The 24,110-nt window shown below is 39.8% G+C and overlaps 1 protein-coding gene and 2 long non-coding RNA genes across 6 annotated transcripts; 1 reads left to right on the top strand and 2 right to left on the bottom strand.

The window, feature by feature from the left end:
- Positions 1 to 479: 479 nt before the first annotated feature.
- On the bottom strand, positions 480 to 13,256 carry LOC101487795 (ceramide synthase 2). Of its 4 annotated transcripts, none has more exons than XM_012916878.4 (13): positions 13,102 to 13,256; positions 12,275 to 12,448; positions 11,402 to 11,519; positions 9,962 to 10,080; positions 9,702 to 9,759; positions 7,284 to 7,334; positions 6,622 to 6,714; positions 6,057 to 6,185; positions 5,381 to 5,490; positions 5,111 to 5,264; positions 4,724 to 4,832; positions 1,095 to 1,197; positions 480 to 635 (listed from the first exon to the last, which is right to left on the bottom strand). In XM_012916878.4, the coding sequence occupies exons 2-13, from the start codon at positions 12,439 to 12,441 to the stop codon at positions 563 to 565; spliced, it is 1,284 nt and encodes a 427-aa protein (XP_012772332.3). In that variant the 5' UTR covers positions 12,442 to 12,448; positions 13,102 to 13,256; the 3' UTR covers positions 480 to 562. The 4 variants fall into 4 exon arrangements, 3 of the variants coding, with proteins under 3 accessions (XP_012772332.3, XP_004542477.3, XP_012772333.3); XM_004542420.5 differs by having other exon boundaries at positions 13,073 to 13,254; XR_013094053.1 differs by lacking the exons at positions 480 to 635; positions 1,095 to 1,197 and adding an exon at positions 4,956 to 5,042 and having other exon boundaries at positions 13,073 to 13,254.
- On the top strand, positions 13,200 to 18,234 carry LOC105940748 (uncharacterized). Its single transcript, XR_001167411.2, has 3 exons — positions 13,200 to 13,336; positions 14,279 to 14,365; positions 18,098 to 18,234. It is a non-coding gene; the product is annotated as an uncharacterized LOC105940748 (long non-coding RNA).
- LOC143413454 (uncharacterized) lies at positions 17,289 to 21,953 on the bottom strand. The gene is made up of 2 exons (XR_013094054.1): positions 21,851 to 21,953; positions 17,289 to 19,448 (listed from the first exon to the last, which is right to left on the bottom strand). It is a non-coding gene; the product is annotated as an uncharacterized LOC143413454 (long non-coding RNA).
- Positions 21,954 to 24,110: the final 2,157 nt, after the last annotated feature.

Here is a 24,110-nt window from a genome sequence, read left to right as displayed (position 1 = left end):
TGGTGAATATTGCATAGAAAATACTTGGACACTGAAAAAAATGCTTGTATGAAAGAATGAATGAGATGTCTTGGAAGTGCTCTGAGTACTTAAGTATAAGAACCAGTCCATTTACCATAATTTGCAGGTGCGACTAACTGACTCAAAACCCAAACTCAAAATGTAATACCTACCTACATTCAATAACGCTTTATTTAAAAAAATAAATAAATTATAAATTCAATCCAGTAATATTATTTCAAAATAAAAATTAAAAACACAGGGTTGCTATGTTGTTGGTTTACTCTACAGACTGTAGATAAATCTGATGTGCTTTTGAAAAATATACTGGCCAACTTTATAATCTATTTTTTTCTTTTAATCATTCAGCTCATATTCACATCCTGATTAAGCTGAACTTTGGAAAAGATCTAAATATGGCAAAAAATGTGTTACGATCACGTTTTCTTCAATTTTGATGTTTAACACATTTCAAAATAAGAGGTAAAAAAGGTTTTCTTCAGTATTAAGAGTTTTATTCAATCTGATGGAGCATTTTTAACGGCTGGATTGTGTAATCAGATTACAGAATCCTCAGTCTGATGTTGCGGGTATGTCCACACTTGATGGCACGTGGATGCAGACGAGCATAGCACCTAAGACGGATGACAGAAATCTTTAGATTAGTGAGATGGAATCTGTAGATCGCTGCTTTACTGAGGGCTGTGATATGTATCTGCTAACACTCAACTTGGAGCCATCAAAGCTCTGGGAGAGCTTACTCCCAGTCAACCTAAAATCTGCCACTGAATTTGATTCTGACAACTGTTCTTTGAAAGAGGAAAATTATTTAATCAGCCACTCAGTAATTATTTAGCCTTGCTAATAATGCATTTTTTCCTAAAAACCTCATGTGCATAAGGAGCAACTAAAGGTTTTACTTCTTCGGACCTTTCCCATGCACCCTGCAAAAAGATGAAATCAAGTGGAATCAGTTTTTAGCAATCCGCTCAAAACATCTTATCTTATCTTATCTTAGGGGAATTATCCCCTCACCTCTCTGAGAATGAGTTCAGTCTCGCTAATATTTGTGTGTGCTGGTTTTGTATACATACTTGCGGCAGATTATCCTGTCACAGTTGTACTTCTGAGCCAGCTGCTTCAGTGATGGCTCAATGATGCCCCCTCTCAGACGTAGGACAAGGTGAGGGTTGGAATCTGAGAGAAAGACATGGGTATATAACCATCAATGCAACTTTAAAACATTTAACAAACAGCAGTTTTCTTCCATCGTGGTGAAATCCACCTTTTTGGATGTTATATTCTGACAGGGTGAGTCCATCCTCAAGCTGTTTCCCAGCAAAGAGCGTGAGACAGTAACTTAATGGTTACAGCTACTGTGGCCATGTACTACTACATGCACAGAGCTTTGTTAGTTACACCAATCCAGTTATAAAGCAAAATGAATGTAGTAATACTGTGCACTGAGTTCCCAGACAAAAATGATCGTTTCAGAAGTTAAGGAGAAGAAAGTTTATAAGCTTTCTGTTCACCAGCCGCTCAGAAACTCAGTGAGCAGAGCGCTGTGAACAAGTTTTATCCAGTGCTTTGTTTTTAATCTGTCCTGCTGACACTGCTGCACAGAGGGAGTAACTAACGTTGGGATGAAACTCACTAACAGGTCGCAGATTAACTGCAAGTGTTTGCTATGATGAATGACACAAAGGTACAATAAGAATGAAATAATAATTATTGAAAAAAACAAATATAGAAGAGGAAGAGAGAAAAGCGAGGACAATTAAGTTTCATGATTTAATCCAGTTAAATATTGTTTTTCAGAAATTCCTTCAACTTTATTCTACATATTTAATTTAAGACTAATAGATTTAAACTAAATAGAAAAGAAGAAGTCCTGCTCTTAGTAGCATTGATAATATAAGAATTAAGGCAAACACTATTGATTAATAAAATATGAGTCATCATTAAGCCCACATGAGAAACAATAAAAGAGAGAAGTTGAGCTTTTTCTTGTGAACAAACTGAATGGATGTATTCACCTGAATCACTTCTAGAGTGAATCTTTCTAATCACCCATCAGGAGCTACGACATTTTATTCCAAAACAAAGGGCTCATGGAAAGACTTCCATCACAGACCATAATCCTTTTCGTCTCTTCTTCTGCTGGAACATTTGTAACTATGTGTGCATTTTAAAAAAACAACTCCTTCACGAGAGAGAGAGGTTTCACATAAAAGTGATATTATGGTCATTAAACATTTTTGCAATTCAAGTCTGTGGACCTCCTTAGTGTGGTTGTAGAAGCTGCCAGCAGATGGCGATGCACAACAGCGGTGATAGTGACACTGTTTAATCTACAGTACTGTGTCTGTGAAGGTTCTCGGTCATCCAGGTCATCATAGTCTAAGGTGCTCGGAAAAACCTCAGGAGTCTTCTCCAAGCACAGCATCCCAATGTACTTCAGACCCAGCAACACACTCAGCCAAAAACTGGTTCATCCCAAAGACAAAATTCCTAAACACAAACTCAAAAATGTGGTGTATGCTGTGCAGTGCAGCGAGGAATGCCCAGACCTCTACATTGGAGAGACCAAACAGCCACTTCACAATGCATGGCACAACATAGAAGAGCCACCTCCACAGGACAAGACTCGGCGGTGCTTCTCCATCTAAAGGATAAAGGTCACGCTTTCGAGGATGCCAAAGTTCACATTTTGGAGAGTTTGAAAGAGGACTGAAAGAAGACATCTATGTCCATTGTGAGCGACCATCTTCGAACAGAGGCGGTGGTTTACGACACCAACTGTCGGCCATCTATAATCCAGTTCCCTTCCCAGACACCTTAACGCCCACTCTCATCCTGGGCCATCTGACCTCACATGAAAGTGGGTTTCACAATGAGCTCACCCCAAACCTTGGCTGATTGTGACCTACACCCGTCTTCACACCTCGGCTTGTGTAATTAGGTAGAGGATCATTAGGGGGTCCATGTCTCTCGTGGGGGGACACTCCCACAGGGCTTAAATCTGGGACTCTCCACCATTTGCCCTTAGAACTGAAGAAGCTTCTTATGAGAGGTGAACATCTTCAAGCAACTTAAAGAAGTCCAGACGCTCCTTAGACTACAGTACTGTGCAGAACTCGTTAGCCACCCTTACTTATTTGTGTAAAGTGATCCTGGAAAAATAACACAAACAGTTCTCCAAGATTTCTGAAGATCTTTCAAAGTTTTTGTGTTTATTTAAGACTCTTATTACTGTTCTATAAATCATGAAAGCATTAAAAAGGCACCTAACCTAATGATGAATCAGTGACTGTATGAGATTTGATTTTTTGTTATAATCATTGGGATGAACTAGTGTGTCTACACAGCTTACCAACAAAATAGTTTTTAATTGTATTTTTTGCTACTTAAACACATAATTTGTTCCAATTTCTTTTATAGAATCTAAGAAAAATACATCTGGCACACAATGAAACACTATGAATCATGGACTGTCCTCCCCAGAGTCCGGGCATCAACATTATTCGAGCAGTGTGGGATTTTTTACACAGAGAACAGTACAAAAGGCAGCGAACATCCAAAGAAGAACTTTGAATGCCCTTCAAGAGGTTTAGAGCAATAAACTTTTTCCTTCTATGAATTTTTTCCACTTCTGCGTAAACACTTTTGACTAAATGGCTGCACCTCCACCCCATCTTCCTGGGTGGCTGAAGACTTTTGCACAGCACTTTAATTCTACAGAATCACATACTGAAATATTTTTCAAAATCCATCCCTCCATCCATTTTCTTCCGCTTATCCGGGGCCGGGTCAGGGAGGCAGCAGCCCAAGAAAAGAGGCCCAGACCTTCCTCTCCCCAGCCACCTCCTCCAGCTCGTCAGGGGGAACACCAAGGCGTTCCCAGGCCAGCCGAGTGATATAATCTCTCCAGTGTGTCCTGGGTGTGCCCCGGGGGTTTCTCCCGGTGGGACAGGCCCGGAACACCTCGCCCAGCCCAGGAGGCATCCTTGTCAGATGCCCGAACCACCTCAACTGGCTCCTTTCGATATGAGGAGCCGGTTGAGGTGGTTTTCAAAATCTTTAACCAAAAAAAGAAATAAAGGTAGAAAGACTAAATGATCATTTTATTTTCAGCATTTAAATGTAACAGTATTTTACAGTAATTAAAGAGCACTTCTATCTACGCATGAACATACATCAACCTGCTCTTTTGTTTCGATATTGGTTTATGTTCGTGTTAATAATCTCTGTTGTACTTTTAAATGTTTGCTTCATGAGCCTAATAAATAAAAAGAAAACCGTGTGCAGTGAAGGCTACAGTGGACATTAGCAAGCACAAAACATTTCAAATGAAGGCTGCCGTCCCTCTTTAAAGACAGTGAATCACTATGGATCATTGTACAGCGTTACTGAGGCTCAGGATTGTGCTTCCTGTGTGTAGCAGGGCGCTATGACACCTGTTTTATGACACCGGCTTTAAAGAGAATGTTTTCTGCTTCAGTTTCTCACAGTTAAAAGTGAAGGACAGTAGCATCATCTGACTCACAGACACCGCTCTGACTGAACACACCCAGTTCACATTAGTAAAGGAAAACAACAGACGGAGAACGTTCCTACTGAGCTTTACGCATTCTGTCCACCACAGACGACCTGTGGTTGGCCAGGTTGTTAAGGACACAGCTGTTGGTGAGCATAGACAGTTTGGAGTTAAGAGAGTCTTTACTTTTCTCCCAGTAACAGTCAACTCCTGGGTCCTTGTTCTCCTCTCCCCCTTTTTCCTCCTCTTCCTCTTCAACCTCACTTTCTTCATCACTGCGTTCATCTTTTTCCAGCTGAGGAAGAAAACAGAAGGTTTCACACTACAAACTACGAAGAAGGTCCAAAAACAAATGAGTGGGTGACACTGATTTATTTTCTTGTGACCACAGGGCTGTGAATGAGGACATAAAGCTGACTGGTTCAGTTTTCTGGATGCTCCCTGTCGTCCTTTTAATTGGACTCTTTGCTTGTTTGCATCAAGTGGTATCACGTAAGAATTAGAACTGCAAAACAATTGAAAACATGTCAGAGACATCTCGTGACGCACTATAGCTTCACTGCTCTTTCTCACCTTGCCTTTCAGGAACTTATAGAACATGTGCAAGATCAACTTGGCCCAGAAGATGTGCAGACCTTGCAGCACCATCAGCAGGATGTTAAAAAAGTAGTAGCCAGCAAAAGGCTCAAACACCTCCATGGACAGTACCAGGGTGGTGTGAATGATTCTGTAAGTAATCGAATAGCTAGAGTCAAGTTGCTGATGAGAGAGTTCAAATTCATCCACACTTCTTTTACAGTTATCGAGCAATTTAACGACAAAAAAAGGAGAATTATCTCTTACTTGCTGGGAAAAATCACCAGCCGAGTCACGAGGAAGATCACAGCGAACATAACAAACAGGGTGTCACACGATCTCCTCCAGCCAGCGCCGTAGTTGAACATCTTTGCAGGCTGCAGAAATAATAACCGTGCAATAAAGTCACATAGCAAATCCCAACAATAGTGCTATGTAGATATGGATAATAAAATAACAAACTAAATGTTTTCAGAATGGGGAAAAACAGCTCAGTCTTTAAGTCAAGCAGAACACTAAGAACGCCTGCTGTTTTCTCATTTTCAGTGCAAAAATAAAAAGCATCAAGCAGCTCAGGTTTAGAAGCCTGATGTTATTCACAATTGTGTCTTTTGCACAGGTTAACAAAGGTCAGTCAGCACCGCTAGCTATCATGGCACAATCACAGGATCCTTCTGCTTCCTGCAGGCTACTGCAGAGGTCTTAGATAAATATTTTCTAAGAATAGCCTAAAGTGCAGTTTGAACTTCTGATTGTAGTTTGTACAGTCAGTTTTTCTCATTTCTTTCAATTTTCTACATTAATGTAGGATGTCTGGCCAAAGTGAATATTATATTTTTAAAGATTCCCAAGATGTTTTTTCCTGCACATGTAAAAAAAAAAAAAGACCGTAAATGACCTTTATTTTACCTTTAGAGCATAAATAAAAGGATCTGCAGGTTACCTCTAGCAGGATGTCAGAGGAGTCGTGGAGCAGCATGACCAAGGTGCCGATGCGAATGTAGTTGGCACAATAAGAGAAACTGAGCAGGAAGATGGTAGCCAAGTGGTGGACGACCTGTTCCTTAAAATCCTGCAAAGGCAAACATGCAGTGAGCAAAACAAAAGAACCATCAGATGTCAACAGAAGACAGTCACTCATTAACCATGTGCTGGTCAGGTTTCTCATTAAAGCAGAAGTGAAGTGAGAGAAACATGACATATGACCACAGTTAGACCAACATCATCCCAACAGCTAACTTCTGTAAAGGGCATCTGCTGCGTGAGACAGGAAGAAATCTGGCAACGCACTCTGTGGTGGAATGTGTGAAACATGCAACTCAGTCAGCAGCAATCTGTATATAAACTCTGGCGTATCTAAAAGGGCAGCGCACGCAGTGAATCAGCTGCTTTCAATGCAATGCTTGCGTAACAAAACGGGCCGTTCAATGCACAAGCGCTTCTGTTTAAATAAACACTTTGCTACGTGTCGCCGGGGCTGAACGCAGCCTGTTGTGTAACATCCTCACCTTCCTCTTGACATCCACAGAGATCCGAAGGAGCAGAGAGCCATAAAATCCCAGCTCCAGCATGTAGTACCAGTAGTGAGCTCTCTCCATGGGCTGAGGAGGACAAATATAAAGGTGATTTTTTTATAAAATACCTGGACTTTAAATACTGGCAGAACAGTAGGGAGCACTGCACCTACACAGGTGGAGGATTTGAAATGTATTTATAAGCTTTTCTGTTTAAGAAAGGAAGGGAAACTATCATGAATAATTCTAGCGTGTCGCTATCCTTACACTTGCCACCGAAGCCTAAGAATCTGAGCAACTCATTTTGTTTTTAGTCCCACTAGGCGGTATAATGGATCACTCTTTGCCTATAAACTACAATTAGATGGATTGAAACTATTCTCAGCCATGACGGTATTTTTATTTATTTTTTCATACATATACATACATACATACATACATACATATATATATATATATATATATATATATATATATATATATATATATATATATATATATATATATATATATATATATATATATATATATATATATATATATATATACATATATATATACTTTCAACATAAATAATGAGACTTTCACAACGGTTATTTTAATGGAGCACACTCTGTTTTACCAAAGTAGTCATGTGGTGTATGTAATGTTTTCACCTGAAATGGATACTGCCTCCAACATTCCCTGAGGTCCCAGAACCACGGTTTCTGCACAGACAGGGAAAAATTTAGAATAAACCTGAAGAGGTGGAAACGTATGAAAGGACAGAAATAACTTTCAGATTATCCCTCATAATGTCCTCCCGATTTCCACACCTGTTGTCCTCAGGGGTCAAAAATGACTCCATCTGGTTTGATTGATACTTAATTAATATGAAGTGGATTTTTCCCCCACTTTTAATTAAAACTTAATTCAAACATTTTGACACGATTTCTTTATTCCATTTCAAATTTATGTCTGATAAAACCTCATTTAAATGAAATGTGTCTTTGTTTTTGGGTAAAAAAAATAAATTAAATCATCAGTTATTGTGATTATCGTTTCACAACCAGAGTTGGTTTCTTTAACAGATGATCACAGACGGGTATATGTCAAAGTTAATTTAGGAAGCTGTTTTTAAACTACTTCAAGTTTTTCACTGGCAGCAAATAATCACATCTGTTGTCTTCTGGGGTCAAAAATGACCGCATCTGGTTTGAAAGCAATAAGTATAAAATATCATCCATCTCTGTGTTTCAAGGTTTTATACAACTTTATTCCAACTCATTACCTGACATCACATACTGCACATGTTTATTTACATTATCTCGTAGTTCCCCGGTTTACTTGGGATGTTCTGTTGGAATGGACAGAGTCCTCTGAAGGGGACTTGGTGCTCACACAGTCATATCAGTACCTGGACCTTACATCACAGCAGGAGAAACACCCACTTGTTCCATACACCTCCAATGGGAGCATGTTTGTGTCATGAACAATGATCATTTATTGTTTCTTTATCAAGGAATGATATCCTTTTTGCGATTCTGTGATTAATCTTGTGTCAGTCACGGTAGCATGAAAACTGCCCTAAAAGACTCTGGATGTCATAAACTGGCCGTAGCGACTCTACTGGATGCACGGCAGTAAGAATCAACACACCCACATATGCCTACAGCTGCTCTTGATCCATTTTTCTTCCTCTCTTGTTGTCCCTCCTTGTTTGTCATTGAGTTGGCTGTAGAGCAGGTCATCTGCTAATTGGATGGTTGTTGGTTCAATCTCTGTGTGCTCTAGTCTGGAGTTCTTACCAAGGTGTCCTTGGACACGTTACTGAACCCCAACTTGGTCTCTGATGCATCCATTGGCATGTGAACGTTAAAAAGCATAATACAAGCAGAATACATGGTGTATAATGCTTTCAGCGCTCGCGTAGAAAAGCAATCTGAGGATTTTAGGTAATCAGTATGGGACCTGGCATATGTGCCGTGGTAGATTGTCTTTCTCTGTGACGCACGAGAGAGTCCTGCATCGTCTGTCACTGGGAAGGATAGAAGACCAGATCAATGTTTCCTCATATTACTGCAAATATTCCTGTCTCAGCTGACTCCTCGTTCTTGCTTGATCTTCATCATAATTGAAATAGAAGATGTGTAGTCCTCTGACACATCTTCTATTTTAGTTTCACATTCTGAAAATTCAAGAAACTTCAAGAAGCCCAGTCACTTTCTTTCCAAGCTCTTCAGACTACCACATTCTGGATGCCTGAGAACCTACTTGAACATACTTCAGATTCTTCATCACTTTCCTTCACTTCATAGCCTTCTTCCACTTCTGCAGGTGGGTGATGTGATTTTTCAGAGAAAAGGTAGCATTTGATCTAAATATTGGCAATATTTTCTTTATCTTCTAACCCTGGATCTTCCTGAACATTGATTCTCCCTCCTCATTACACTAGAGGACAATATGTGCATTTCTTTACTGGTCATTCCTTTCCACAACATGGTAAAAAAAATTATCTCACAAGCCTCCAGTGCAATGGAGGCTTGTGAGATAATTTCTGTGTAGGTATTATTGTAGAGTCTACCTTACAATATGAAGCACCTTGATGCGACTGTTGTTGTGATTTGGTGCTGTATAATTAAAATTGAATTAAATGTAGAGCACCTGCCTCCTCATTGTGCTTCCTGTTTTGTTGTTGTTGTTATGAGCATTGCATGACCCCACACATCAGTGATCCAAGATGTTTGAAAGCAGTATGGTATGAAAATATGGCCCTTTGCAACACTTTTTACTTTGGGCCGTTTTTGACCCCCAAGGACAACAGGTGTTACAAAATCCAATAAAACCCCCATAAATAAATCAAATTACTTATTCCAACTTATTCCAATCATGCATAGCATAGTACTGAATAACTTCACTTATTTTCAGACCATTTAATGAATAAAAAACACATTTTTGATAGCAAAAGATTTCTTTTTGGGACAAAAATGACCCCAGGACAACACAAAGGTTAAATTGATTTTTTTTCACTCACTTATTGTTTTAGCATCAATAGTAGGAGTAAAATGTCATTGCTATAAAATGTTGTCACTCACATCAACCAGGCAGGACAATCCAGCCACAAAAGCTGTGAGGTAGAAGAAGAACCTCCAACTGAAAGACAGCGACTGAGATGAGAAACTCTGGCCATTTAAAAAAGCACTTTAAAAATGTAACCAGCCAAAGCTTTGGACAGTGTCAGAGTTCTTGCGAGCTTTTCCAGGATCGGTCATTGTGGAGACTGGTGGAGGATCTTCTATTGAAGGAACTCATCAGTAACTGGACAATGACGGAGGCGTGGAGGGGAAATACTTACGCAGCTTCACCAAACTTCTTGGTTTTAGACGGCTTGTCTTGGCTCCTGCGACGCTTGAACCACGTCTCTATTTGTCTCTGCGTTTTGCGGCACGACAGCATCAAGCCTTCCATTTCACTCTGAAACAAAAAACAGCACAGAATGAGTTGAGGTGGAGCAAGCGACGCTCGAATGCAACGTGTTCGTATTGTTCTTTTAAAACGTACTTTAAGAAGTTTGTAGTGCAGTAAAAGTAAGTGCGACGTGCAGGCTTCGATTTATTTCTCCTGTTCAAACCCATTTGAATATAGTTGACATCATTTTTGAGTATATTTATTTTATTATTTCTTATTAATGTTTACATATGTAGCATTCATTTCATTGTTTAGTGAAATTTGTTTAAATAATCTTGATCACATGTTCATTTTGCTTTCCAAAAACAAAATAAACTTAGTCAGAAACTTTCTATATGTATCTAAACAGTATTTTAAAAGTTATAACCTGTTACTATATTGTACATAACAAAGTCATAAAAAATAATGTGATATTTACATATCATTCTTTATATGCCTACAGTGGAAACAATGGCAGAAAGAAGCATAGTTTTAAATAGCTCTATATAGCATTATTAACATGTTGACCTTCAGATCAATCTACAGGGGTCAGAGGTCAAATGTGACCTGCTATTTCAAGTCTTTGTCTATATGTTAAAAGAACACACCACACTTGTAAGAATCATAGTTTCTAAGTTCCATCCATCCATTCGCTTCCGCTTATCCTTTTCAGAGTCGCGGGGGGCGCTGGAGCCCATCCCAGCTGTCATAGGGCGAGAGACAGGGTACACCCTGGACAGGTCGCCAGTCCAACACACAGGGACAGACAACCATTCGCACTCACATTCATTCGCACATTCACACCTAGTGGCAATTTGGATTATCCAATTAACCTATCCCCACAAGCTGCATGTCTTTGGACGGTGGGAGGAAGCCGGAGTACCCGGAGGGAACCCACGCAAACACGGGGAGAACATGCAAACTCCACACAGAAAGACCCCGGCCTGATGTTGGAATTGAACTCAGGACCTTCTTGCTGTGCGGCAACAGTGCTAACCACCGTGCCACCGTGCACCGTTTCTAAGTTATGAGGCTTTTTGTCAGTTTTCAGCCAATAAGTCATTAAGCTGACCCTCCATATTTCTTCAGTCTTTAGAGCAAAAGCAAATGTCTGCTGGACTCATTTCTATTTAGCCAGAAGCCTGTGAAAGGTCACAAGATGACCTTGTGGGGTTGTGTGTTTAATGCTGTGGGGGAAAGGGAAAACAAAGTGCTTTTACACACAAATTTAACTTTCAAATGAAAACACGCCAGTTTAATCATTTGAAAAACACCTGACTTTAAAGAAATACAAATTCAAAGACTAAGCCACGTGTTTGCATGCGTGCAGAGGCCTCCTCAGGCTCACCTGTGTCGGCTCTCTCCTGTTCTGGATGTAAAACGACTCCAGATTCGGCGATGGTGCAGCGGTCACTTGAAATCTATTCTTCACCCCAAGACACCTGGCCATGGGTGGGGCAACAAACCTGAGGGCAGAGAGAACAAAAGGTATCTTAGAAAGAGGACGGGGGATACTCGGGGTAGCAGTCACTGTTTAGCTGTAAATAGAGCGCTGGGTGACCAGCGTGTGACTGCACTTACATATGAATGCATTGTATTACCACTCACTTAGCAACACAACAGTTAAAAAACATTAGGTTAAAGCATTGTTACAAACCTGCAAACAAGCCTGCTTTTATTAGTTAATCATAGCCATGCATGATTTTTTTCCACTCCAGGAACATGAGATCATTTGACAATCACATGACATCTTAAGTATGATTAACAAGCAATTTGAGTCTCTTGACGCATCTTCTGCTTGTTTGCTCACAGCTAATATGTTAAATTACCTTCATTTAGGTTTGAACATCTCTAATTTTCTCCCTCATTTCATTTCTGTTTATCTTCCTCTCTAGTTTCCAGAGTCTTTCTCCCCCCATGCTAACAATGCCAGCTCCACTCACCAAAAACACAAAAACACCTGCTCACTGTCCCACAGCTCGGATCCTCTTACAAAGTCCTCTCTATTGATACTGTGGATGGCTATAGGAAGCAAATGCAGTGCGACTACTTTTTTCCCCAGTGGTGACAACGACTTCATATGATTGCTGTATTTTCGAAAAGACTTGTAAGTGCTGTTTCAGCTTCAGTGGAGTGAAATGTTTGTGTGCTCTGCTGCAGACCCTTCACTATCTCAAACACTCACTCACCCATTTCAAAACAAAGAAGGCCTGTGTGCTACCTTTCAAACATGTAGCGGAGGGCTACGAAGCCGAGGGCGAGGGGCAGAGCGATGAGAAGGTCCAGGGGTCTGGGGCGGTTGGAGTCCCCCATTTGTTCCATGTCTCTCCAGGTCACACCAGGAGGAAGCCAGTAGTCCTCCTTCCATAAATCAGGCAGCATCTCCATTTTTTTTCTGATGCACAGGTGAAGAAGAATAAGAGAACATGGTGGACAGAACAAAATAAGAATAGATTAGATTTACTGTCATTTAAAGGTATATAACTCAAACTGTGAAATTAAGTTTGGCATCTAATCTGAAGGGCAAATAATATACAATATACAACACACACACATAGACACAAATGCACAAACCAATTATATTATGTACAGTACACATTAGAGGTTTCCACACAGTTAAGCTTGAGCGCAAACAAATATGAATTCATCCAGGTATAACAGCAGGTGAGGTGTCACGTGAGAGAGACAGCAGCTACAACAAGAAGAGCACTATGTTGGTGCATCCTAAGCATCCTATGATCCTACATCTGTCACCTCAACTACAATATGTTATCAAAAATCAACAATAATAATAACTCTTAAATAAATAAAAATGTCCCACAATAAGAAAATTCCTGTCCTACAAGATCAGAATTAATCATCCTAACAACCATAAAGCACGGGTCAGGTGAATAACGATCTCTTTTAAACAAAGTGCAGAGAAATAGCCGACTGCACTTCAGTTGGTTGTTTCCATGGATAAACGCAGTAAGCTGCAATGAGACCGCCGAAAGAAACGGGATCCAGAGCAGAAACCTACCGACCAGGACCTCCGTGTGAATTACAAACCGAATTAATGAGGCAGGAATCTGAAAGAAAATCCAGTTTAAACCGAGATTTCAGGCTGAGCCCTGGGTGGCTGACGATGCGCCGTGGTGCTCCTGTGTCCTGAAGACGACAGCAGATCCGAGCCGCTCGGTCATCATCGATCTGCAACGGTTGTTAAGTCAGACGGGGTTTTAAAAAAAATGAAGCGGGAAAGGAAGCTGTGGGACAACCTTCAAAAGTAAAAGCCCTCGGAAGAGTATGTTGTAGCTTTTAGTAGTTTATTTACTTCGTTTTAGTGTCCCCCCCGATAAATTTGTATAAATATAGAGTAAATAAAGAAATATCACTTCTCTCTCTTTAAGTCCAAACTGAAAACTTACTTGTTCAAAATAGCTTATCGCACGTAACCTCTTCACTCTACTATTTTCAATTTGTTTTATGTCTTATGCTTTTATGATTGTGTAAACTGTTTGCTTTTATGTCGCTTTTATTATTCTGCTGTCTACAGTGTCTTGAGTGTTTTGAAAGACGCTTTCAAATAAAATTTATTATTATTATTATTATTATTATTATTATTATTATTATTATTATTATTATTAATTTATTAATTTATTAATTTATTTTAAATATCATTTTTAATTAATGTAAGCATATTTTATTAACACCTCATGCTTTTTGACCTGTATACAGCCAAATACAGTCAGGTCGTGGTAGGTTCAAAAATGTAGCAGTGAACCTTTATTGTGAAGACTTCCGGTCTGCTCTGTCTGTCTGAATGATTGATAGCTGTGGGGGGACTGACGCACCAGGGGTGTCTCCGGCTCAGGGGGAATGATTCACAGTGTGAAGTGGGCTCTGTGGTTACCTTTTAAGTTATAGTGGGTGGGCAGGCTATTGCTGATTGCTTGCTACAATTTAAGCAGAAGGATAAGTGGTTACTAGCTGGGAAAGCAGGGATAGGCCTATTTTCAGTGTGCATGGTTTTTAACATATCAGGCCTTATAGTTGTTAACCTGTCATGATGTTCCACTATATAACCATTATATGAATAACACAAACTGGGGCAACCATGGCACAAAAGCTGTGATCTATTCCATTTCATTACACTTTGTTTTACTGTAAAAACTGTTTGATTAAATCCTTGATTGAATATCATGGATGGGAAACATGCCTGATTACATTTCCCTCTACTCCTTAGTAGATTATTCTCATGGCAGACTTCTCCCGGGTCACCAGCTCTCTCTGGGAAAGCAGCTCCAGAAACCCATTGCAACGAGCTTCGAAGGTAAGCACACCTCTCTGCACAGGCTGGCAGGCAAACCTTTTGAACTTTTACCCTTAAGAAAACTCAGGACAACTTTAAATGGTTCACTTCTTCCAAAGCCACACTGTGGTCCTCCTCACACTGTCCTCCTCCACATTCAAGCACTGCAGACAACACTCCTCATGTCCCAAGATTAGCAGATAACATCAGCACTGTTATGCAAATGTGCAGATCTTTATTGCCAAACAGCTCAGCTGGGGAGCTGTTTGGCAATAAGCTTGTGCATGACACACTAGAATTGTGTGTGTCACGCCTCAGGCATATAGGTGCAATATTCGGTCACATACAGGTAAAAGGTGTTTAAATGACTTGTGTTCGGGCAGTAAGGGGAGAGTTTGTGTACATTATGCAGCAGACAAATTACTATGATTTGCATGTGGCTGGGTGTGGGCTGTCCTTCACTGAAGTGTATGAGTGTATGTATAACACCGGTGTACTTGTGTTACTCGTGTTAATGCAATATTAATAATATCTCTTTGTGGCGCTGCACTCCAAAGACTTAATTCCTCCTTTTTAAGAGTTCAAATATTTCCATTATGTAAATATTTAAAAGTTAAGCTTTAGGTGTCAACTGTCAAACAAAGAAATGAATGTAAATCAGTGGGAATCCTGGTACGCGCAGGTGTGTTTTTCTGTGTATTTCATGTTTGCATATTCAGGAAGGTTTGATCTGATCTGCATTTAGTTGGTATGTTCTTGAGCTGGAAAAAAGGACAGCTGTTAAAAGGTCAGACGTGAAATATATTAAAATGAGAGTCAGTCATATCACCTGAGCCAGATTTGAGGCAATGTTTTGTGTGTGTGATCCAGACGTATTTGCATGTTTGTGTGCATGTGCACATGTGTTTTTCTGCAGACAGTCTGCGGGAGGGTGAAGGGAACTGAATGCCTTTTTTGTGTTGGCAAGGAAGTAAATTGTCAGAACTCAGTGAAGCAAAATCTGTCGAGCTCAGTTCGACACTAATGAGGTCGGGGTTGTTATACAGTGTTTCCAACCATCTGTTGGACTGCACTGGACTGTTTTGGTCAGGTTAGAGAAGTCTGACTGCACTCTTTGTGCTAAATCTCTAACAAGTTCCCCACTGAGTAATTAAGGCAGCTATATTGACTAATAAATTGCTGTGAGCAGTTCAGTTCAGGGAGATTCCAGCTGTACATCTCAGCTCTGTTCTCTGGATTTGGCTCAGTGGTACTTTGAACTAAAAGCTAAAAGCACTGGACGAGATCATATATGCAGTAGCATCTTATTTTAATATGTTTCCAATGTTTCCAACTTTTTCACTCTCCAAAAGACACGGGACCAAATTTTATGACGACTCCAGCAGTTCCCATTGTTGTATTGTAGGTTCTTCACCTTACAATATAAAGTGCTCTGAGGTGATGGCTGCCGATGAATTGAAATGTCATAGAACAAGAGGCAAGGTAGACCCTTGACAGGTCACCAGTTAACCTAACATGCTGGGAGGAAGCCAGAGTGCCCAGAGAGGACATACAAACTCCACAGCAAAAGGCCCCAGCTATCCTATAGTTTCAAACCCAGGACCTTGTCCCTGTGATGCAACAGTGCTAACCAGCACTCCACTGTGCCTCCCTGGGGATCACAGTAGTCATTAGGATTAATCCTCTAGACACCCTGGTTGTCAGCAGTTCATCTAATGCTCACTCAAAGTGGTGGACCAGAGGCAGACAAACCCTAGATCAGTGCTGCTTTTTATCTATACAGTACTATACAGATTTTCTATATTCTTTGAAGAGAGCACGGGCAAAATGAAGTCCACAGAGAGAGTCTATATTTTATCCTTCTGAATAAAGGATTGTAGATGACCATGTGGTGTTTCTGAAAGTTATACGTTTCTTATTTTCCATTTTATCCAAAATGTGTGTGTGTGTTTGTTTGTGTGCTTCCTTGGTGCTGCAAAGCTGTTTGAACATAGATTATTGTTCTCCAAGTAACCAGGAGAGGTCAGAAACTGAAGCAGAAAATCTGACAGGAAGGGGAAAGTTGGAAGTAAAAGGAAACCTCTGGGAAATTAATGGCATTGCCTTCAGGAAGTAATTTTAAAAATGATTCCACCTCAACTGAAATGGAGTCTTTTTAATCCATGGGAAGGAATACTATTAATTTTCATCACAAGTCCAGCCGTCTCCCTGTAACCGAATCACACATTGAATGTCCTAAAACTCTTTGTTATAGCCACAGTACAGGAAGGCAGTTTATTTTAAATTTTATACACATTACATGATCAGTTTCTAGCTGTTGCATAAGAAGAACATGACATATAAAGATATGCGCATGTGTATTTGACTGGTTGTTAATTATGTTAGCAGGATGGAGAGCTGTATTAGACATGTGAGCATACAGTGTTTCTACGGAGTGATGATGTCATTTTGATCATTTCAAAGTAAGAGTTTTAAACTGAACTACATCTCCTGTCATACATGTCAGAGCTACGTTACTGTGCAAGCAGCTAAAAAGTGGTTTGTTTAGAAACTTAGAAAGAACGCCACTGCAAAAACATTTCATTTGGAGGTTCATCTGGTACAATTAGGTTCCACCCTACTCTGTGTATCTCTTTGCAAGCCCCTAACTGATTATTCGATTGATGTCCCTCGCACTAAATCTTCCTGCTATCGATTTTAGCACAGCAACAAGGACAGCCTTTGCACAGGAAAGGTTCATGTGTATGAGTTAGTAGCTGACATGGATTTGTGTGCATGTAGTTAAGTGCAGTTTGCAGATCTGTAAATGAATTAGTGTTTCTAAAAGCAGGGCAAGACGAAAGCTTTTATTTCATTTTAAAAAATGAATTCCACTTTCATTCTTTCTTCTTCTTTTTTTAACAAGCGAGTGTGCACGTCCAGTAAGTTTGATCACAAACAGCAGTTTGATATTTCAGTCTTTAATCATTATGGAAACAGAAAAATCAGTGAAATATCAATACTAGCCATTATTTATAAAGTCTTTCAGAGCCACGTTTCAAAGGGCTTTACAGTATAACACGGACAGAAACAATATAAAACAAGAGGCCAAAGGAGCAGTATTAGTATGAAATAGATCTATTTTTACAGGTACTGTTGAACAGATTTGGCTGGTGTTTCACTGGATGGGGCCTAAAGCCAAAAAGGATTAGCGGGAGGACATTGGTGCACTTGCATTTCATAATCAGAACTTTATATGACACACATTCAATCAGAGCTGTGAGCCTCATAAGCCTTTTAAAGGGATGGTGACGTGAAACAGCAAAACCCCGAAGAAAATTTTGTGATGTTTATTCATTATAAATGTAGCTTTTATAGACATTGAATTTAGGACAAAGTGAATTTGAAAAGAAAAAGATATAAATAGAAGCTAAAGCTCAATTTCAGAAGGAAATCTAAATTACATCTTTAAAAACAGGTGCTTTGGTTAACTGGTCAAGAACTTTACCTGAGGGTCATCAGAGTGGTGGCACAAAAGCCACCAAATGTCCAGCATGAGTCAAAGCTGATTTAGAAAAAAATCAAGTTTACAGTTTCAAGCAAACTCAGACCTTCTTTCCTGATCTTTTCAATTAAACTAATCCAGCCTTTTACCTAATAATCATAGAAAGCATATGCTCCTTTTTTCTAAAGCTCTTGCAAGTGAGTGCAGTTGTGTCTAAATGATTTCCATGTCTATCCTAAACTCATTTAGTTTCTCTCTTATTTGATCAGGACATCTCCTGCGGAGATCTGCTTTCTGGAATTTGTAAAAGAAAAAAAAAACATTATAGAATTATAAAATGACATGATGAGCACGAGTCATGAAGAAATGCGGAGATATGGATCCTTCTCTTCCTGCAGCGTCTGTCACTGAAAGCACTGTACATAACACACACACACACTTAATGTCTGTAAAGTAAAATGGAAACTGGGCTTCTGGTGTTTCTGCTTGTTCTCTCTGCTGTGCTGCATTTTGCCCTCATACAGTTTCTGTTCAGTGCTTTCATATTGTTATGCAATAAGGACTGAGAGCTTCCTTTTACACCAGGAACCGAGCTTTTCACTGGATATTTCTCTCATCCCTAGCCGCTTCCGCTGTTACACAATGGCGTAATCAAACTGTGCTCTGTCGAGACCTTCCTTGTGGTCCGTCCACGATGACGATGGCATGCTGCTGTAAGGATCTAAAATGATGCGGACACAACGAACCACGAGGAAGAGCAGCAGCAGCACGAGGAGGCCAACAAAACACAGGGCTGATCCTTGTTCTGGGTGACCCGGCACGGGCTGCAGCACGGTGGGGCCCCGGGGATACCCGGGCGGAGCTGGAGAAGAAACATCATAGTCCATGAGCCAGTAGTTTGTGTTGCTCATCTTGGAAGTGAGGGAATGTTTTTGGAGTTTGAAATCGCTTAACTAAATGACTGTTTCTTTGCAGTCAGAAGCTCTGAGGAGTGGCACTGCTCCACATAGCCGTCTTTGTTAATGTTCGTGGTTTCTAAACATGGAGGAAGCTCACGTAGTGAAATCTGGCAGCTAATAGCTGACTGAGCTCAAATGCAGTGTTTTCCACAAGCCGCAGGGCAACAGAAATAACATAGCACAAATTAGCAGTGCAAATTAATCAGTCCTCTGGTAAATGGTGTGGCAAGCTGGGGCATGCTCAGCATGGCAAATTAGACTGAACTGGCTGGTGTTGGCATGATCCCTATATAGCACTCATTTGTTCTCAAGAGATCTAAACAATACAAAAGTAGAGGTCCCTGATTTATTTATTCTGTGTAATCCTCCGTTATTGGTCAATATTTTAACTGTCATCCAATAGCAGCTCTCTGGAAGCCTTTATTGTAATTACAAAGTGAGTATAAATCTCAGCTGAGTGACTGAAGATGTCCCATGGATCAATCAAAGTGCCTGCTGGCTGGAAATGATGTGTGTCGTGCTGCTTCACAGAATTATTTTGCATTCAAATTGTTTTGACTGTGTCGGCCTGGTTACTGAGCAAAGCTTGTATTTTTGTGTCTATTTCTTCATCCGGAGTCACGAGGAGCTTTTTCATTTGGGGTTTCAGTCATCAGGATACCTAAAAGGAAAAAAGAAGCAATAAAAACTCAGTAAATTTCCAGTATGCACTTCCTAGATGTAGAGAAAACCCACTGATTCAGGATTCGACCAGGGTTAAATTTTATTTGTTTGTTTCTGGGCACCAAGTGAATATTTTGGGGGTTTTCCTGCAAGCACAAAAAAAATTGTGTGAGAAAAACAATCTCTCCTGAATTCAGATATAGCTTAGTAGAAGATAAATAAATCAGGCACTGATGAGGGGAAAGAAAAAGAAATATGGAGAAAACCCTTAGGGAGTTGCTGCACTCTTGCATGGATACACCCTGCACAGCTTCTTTAATGGAGAGACATTTTCCTGCGATAGGTGAATTCCCCCATCAGCAGATTCTATTCCAGGAGGTTTCCTCTTCCTCCTTAAGACCCCGCAGATCCTCACAAAGACACGCTGATAGCACTCTTGCTCACCCAATGATGGGACTTAAGGGCATAGTGAAGGTTTAATAGGGGACCTTTGGACACAATGAAAGAAAGTGCCTGCCTCCGTATCAATTATCAAATGGCCTGTGGTTGCATCAGGTCTGGACAGCACGGAATAGCCATGTGTAGAAGAAGAAGAAAAGAGGCTAAATAGGCAGGACGGGCTCGGCAGTCAATAGAGCGGACATAACGTTTACACGGCAGGACAGAAATCACTTTGAAAAAAGGCTGATAATGAAAACAGGGATAGCAGTTTCTCACCGTTTCCATTTTTTTAAGGATTCGATTGATTTTTAGCAGCTGGCTGTAAACACAAAAGAAGATTAACTGGATTTAAAAGTTAAAGATTTGCTTTCTCTTAAATCCTTTTGAGCAGTTGCCCTGACAAAATACACTTTAACCAGTAGTTATGCAACACAACCAAAGTTATGGCTCTCTGGAGCGCAGCTTTACCAGTTTCCTAAATGCATGAGGTAGGAATCACTCAGCACTTTGCATCCTTTCCCCACCTTTATTTAAATCAAGGCGTGAGACAAAGCACTGATTATCATATATGTGGGTCTGTCGCAGGTCTGGGGTTTCAAAGATGTGACCAGAGAAGTCATGTTTTATGTTTTTAGGTCATTCCACAGCTCTGCAGATTAGCCAAGGTCATAATGACAAACAAACAGCAACAGATCCAAGAGCACAGGTGAAAATTCATTTTCCCTGAGAATCAAAGCAAACACAAAAGCTTTAAAGAATATAAAAGAATAAGCCACATCAATTTCATGGATCACTGATCTTCATAGCGAGACCTGCTTTGGTTCCTAAACAGCACATAAATCACACTTTATTGCCTGACCATCTGATTTACGCAAAACAGCAAAATGAAAGCCTGGTGTGGACAGTTCAGGGCTCCAGATTTGTAATAAAATCTGAAGCTTTTTTTTTTTTTTTTTTTTTTAAGCAATAAAGCAAAAAAAAGAAAAGAAGAGATTGATGAAAGCACTAAGCAGCTGTGCCAGTGAAATCTGACGACACACTGAGTGACATATGGCATTCCTCGTGCCTTTAATACCTGTAATACCTCCAATTTAGGGCTCTGGATTATGACAGCAGCTTTGAAAATGTCAAGGACTTCTACAAATGAAATGGATATTGTCTGAAAACTAAAGTAAATCCTTAAAGTTGGACTGTCAGACTGTGAAAAGGGGAAGCAATCTCCACCCAACAATGAGCACGTTGCTGTTAAACTTGTGTTTGGTGTCAACAAGATGATTAAAGCCCTAAAACATCTTCGGCCTCTTATGCAATTATTTTTTTGTTCTCCATTAAAAGGTAACAATTTTTAATGGATATTAAAACACAAATTATTTAAATGAATTTAAAAATTTAAAACAGAGTGAAATTAGAAGTTTTTAACTGAATTTCAGTGAAGGATTTTTTGATTGTAACTTCTTTTAAAACTTCTTACTACGCTGTAACTTTTAAACACTTCACAGATTTTCAAAATCAAAGACGTAAGATGAACATTGCAGTGGTTTAAAAAGCTCTAATTTTCCAGGATTGTTGAGAAGTGAAAGAATTAACTACCTTCATAAATATATTTCTATATATGTTTTTGTAGAATATATCACAAGATGAAAATCGCCTGGATTATGGTTTGTATCTTTGTATCACATGTGAGGTGTTAAGGTGCCCCGCTCTTAATAGTTCCTTTAAAACATTATTGATAGAAGTAGCACAGAGAGGATTGAACATGTTTTAAAGGGTGTCATAAAGTTACACAAGAACTCACAAATCACACCTGCTACTGTTTCTGACAGCTCGCAGACGTTGCCATTTAAAAAGTTAGACATGCAGGACCACAATAACTCCTACAAACAAACGTTTAACGAAGCAAGCACAGTCACCATTGTCATGAAACAAACTGGAGGACGATCAGAAGAGATTAGAACTTACCTTGAGGTGAGGACTGTGTAATAATAATGATGGTGATGATGATGATGATGATGCAGCAGTAGCCCTTCAGCACCTTGGACAGCTCTGTGCTCACTCACGCTGCACGCACAGATTCAAGACTGAACTCTGCTTCCTCTGAGGGCTTTAAGGTCTCCTCAGTTTCACGGATCCGCCCCACCTCCCTCCCTCTCTGCCCACCAACGACTGCCCTTGTGCCATGCACACACACACACACACACACACACACACACACACACACACACACACACACACACACACACACACACACACACACACACACACACACACACACACTGTTTTCGTTTGGATGAGTAAATCACAACATGTGGCTTTTGAATTATATAAGAGGAGTGCATGACGTGGGGACAGTCAGGGATCCTGATAGCCACACAGCCATTATGGAACAAACGCCTGTTCTGTTGTTGTTTTCCTTGAAATTTAAATGATCGAATTACCTTAATGCTCCATGCCATGCAAATAAAAGCAGCTGCACAGAGAAGACTTGTGTTAGACAGCTGACAGCAAATATTTCACTTTCATAGATTTACATTTCTTTTTTTCCTTTTTTTTAACAACTAAAAATGCACCTGAGACAAGTGCGTCTGGCTGAACCACCAACAAACACGATGACATTTTGTTGAATATTATCCTGCGGGGAATAAGAGGAGTAAAGACAAACATAGATCCACCACTGACCACATACCTTCTGTGGATTTTGTGGGGATTTTGGTGTTTTAGCAACCTCAGAGAAACTTTTAGTTTTCTTCCACTGGGATGTCAGGAGGCTCAACTCCTGTAAATCAGGAAAAAACAAGTCATTTTAAGTGCAACAGCTATTCCTTGGGGTATATGTTCAATTTAAGTGCTATTATGCCCTCATTGTGTGAGTGTGCGTGTCTCCCCGTTTCTGTTTTTATGTAGCTCACTGTACAGAACAGTTGACCAAACCTAATGATATATTTCTCAACATCACAGTAAATGCTTCATCTTCTGGCCTGTTCTTTTCTATTCTATTCTTTATGTCTAATATTCTGATTAAAGCTCTTATTAAACAAAACATGGGTTATGAAGCTAGATTAGATTTCTTTTAAGTGATGTTAAGAGATCTGTGCAAATGTACAAAAACTGCAGATGAACACATTGTCTGTTTTGGACAATAAGACTATAAGTAGGGTTTGCCTCATGGATAACTGGTATTCCTTCTTTAATAAAAATATGTTTCCTGTATTAAAATATTAGCATTGACAGAGTTTTTTTTAAATACATGAGAGTCTGCTGTTTTTTTAAACCCATTCCTTTGTTATATTGTGTAAGACGACATTTAAATTTGATGTCAGGTTGCACTCCAGGTTTTGCTGACCTGCAAAAAATTACATGATCAAGAAGTGGAGCAAAACAAGCGGGGCTACCTGATTGTGCCTGTGGCTATAAGCTCCGAACTCACTGTGAGAAGTAATTAATTGACACAATTAAAACTCTACAAACACTGCTGCAGACTGTAGTCCATACACAGCCACATCTCCCCTGCCTGAGGCTGCATGGGATCTCCCAGTAGGTTTAATTAATAGTCGGTGGATTGTAACACTGCCCTGAAGGGGATCATAATCTCATAACAATGAGCAGTGCTCCAGCAGTGCACCCACTGTGGTCATAAATGGTAAGAGTCTCCAACCCACAAGATGATGAAACTCAGTGTTTATACTTTGCTGCCCTTCCTATCTAGACAACTCCAAATCTACGAACCAGAATGCAAATCTCACAAACCCGTATTTGTTCACAACAAAACATAGAAAACATATCAAATGTTCGAATAGTCTTTTTTTTTTTTACATTATATAAATATAAGATATTTTTATTGCAATTTTTTATTACAAATATTAGCTCATTTTAAATTTGATGTCAGTAACGTTTCTGTTTTGTTTGTTTTTTAGTTGGAACGGCGCAACAAGATCTTTTGGCCCTCAGGCGGCACTGCATTAAAAACAGACATGACTCTGTTATGAAAATCACAGCATGGGCTCAGGAACATGTCCAGAAATCACTCTCTGTAAACACACTTCAACATGCCATCCTCAAATCCAGGTTAAAGCTCTATCATGCAAAGAAGAAGCCATATGCTAACACTAAAAACACTGCCTTTGACTCTATGCTGGCGCTCATTTAAAAATTTGAGATCAAACCATATAAACGCCCTCAATAAAATAAACCTAAACCAAAAAACTGAAATTGTTTAGCCATT

Source organism: Maylandia zebra, linkage group LG18 (assembly GCF_041146795.1).
Source record: "Maylandia zebra isolate NMK-2024a linkage group LG18, Mzebra_GT3a, whole genome shotgun sequence".
In the NCBI taxonomy this organism is placed as follows: domain Eukaryota; kingdom Metazoa; phylum Chordata; class Actinopteri; order Cichliformes; family Cichlidae; genus Maylandia; species Maylandia zebra.
This window is presented reverse-complemented; position numbering and strand designations above follow the sequence as displayed.

What these genes read in the sequence shown, in the direction of transcription:
- LOC101487795 (XM_012916878.4), bottom strand. Translation starts at nt 12,441, where the DNA reads ATGGAGATGCTGCCTGATTTATGGAAGGAGGACTACTGGCTTCCTCCT. An exon ending in AAGAAGTTTGGTGAAGCTGC is followed by an intron (nt 9,760 to 9,961) that starts GTAAGTATTTCC and finishes GCTGTCTTTCAG; the next exon opens with TTGGAGGTTCTTCTTCTACC. An exon ending in GACAGGATAATCTGCCGCAA is followed by an intron (nt 636 to 1,094) that starts GTATGTATACAA and finishes CATCCGTCTTAG; the next exon opens with GTGCTATGCTCGTCTGCATC.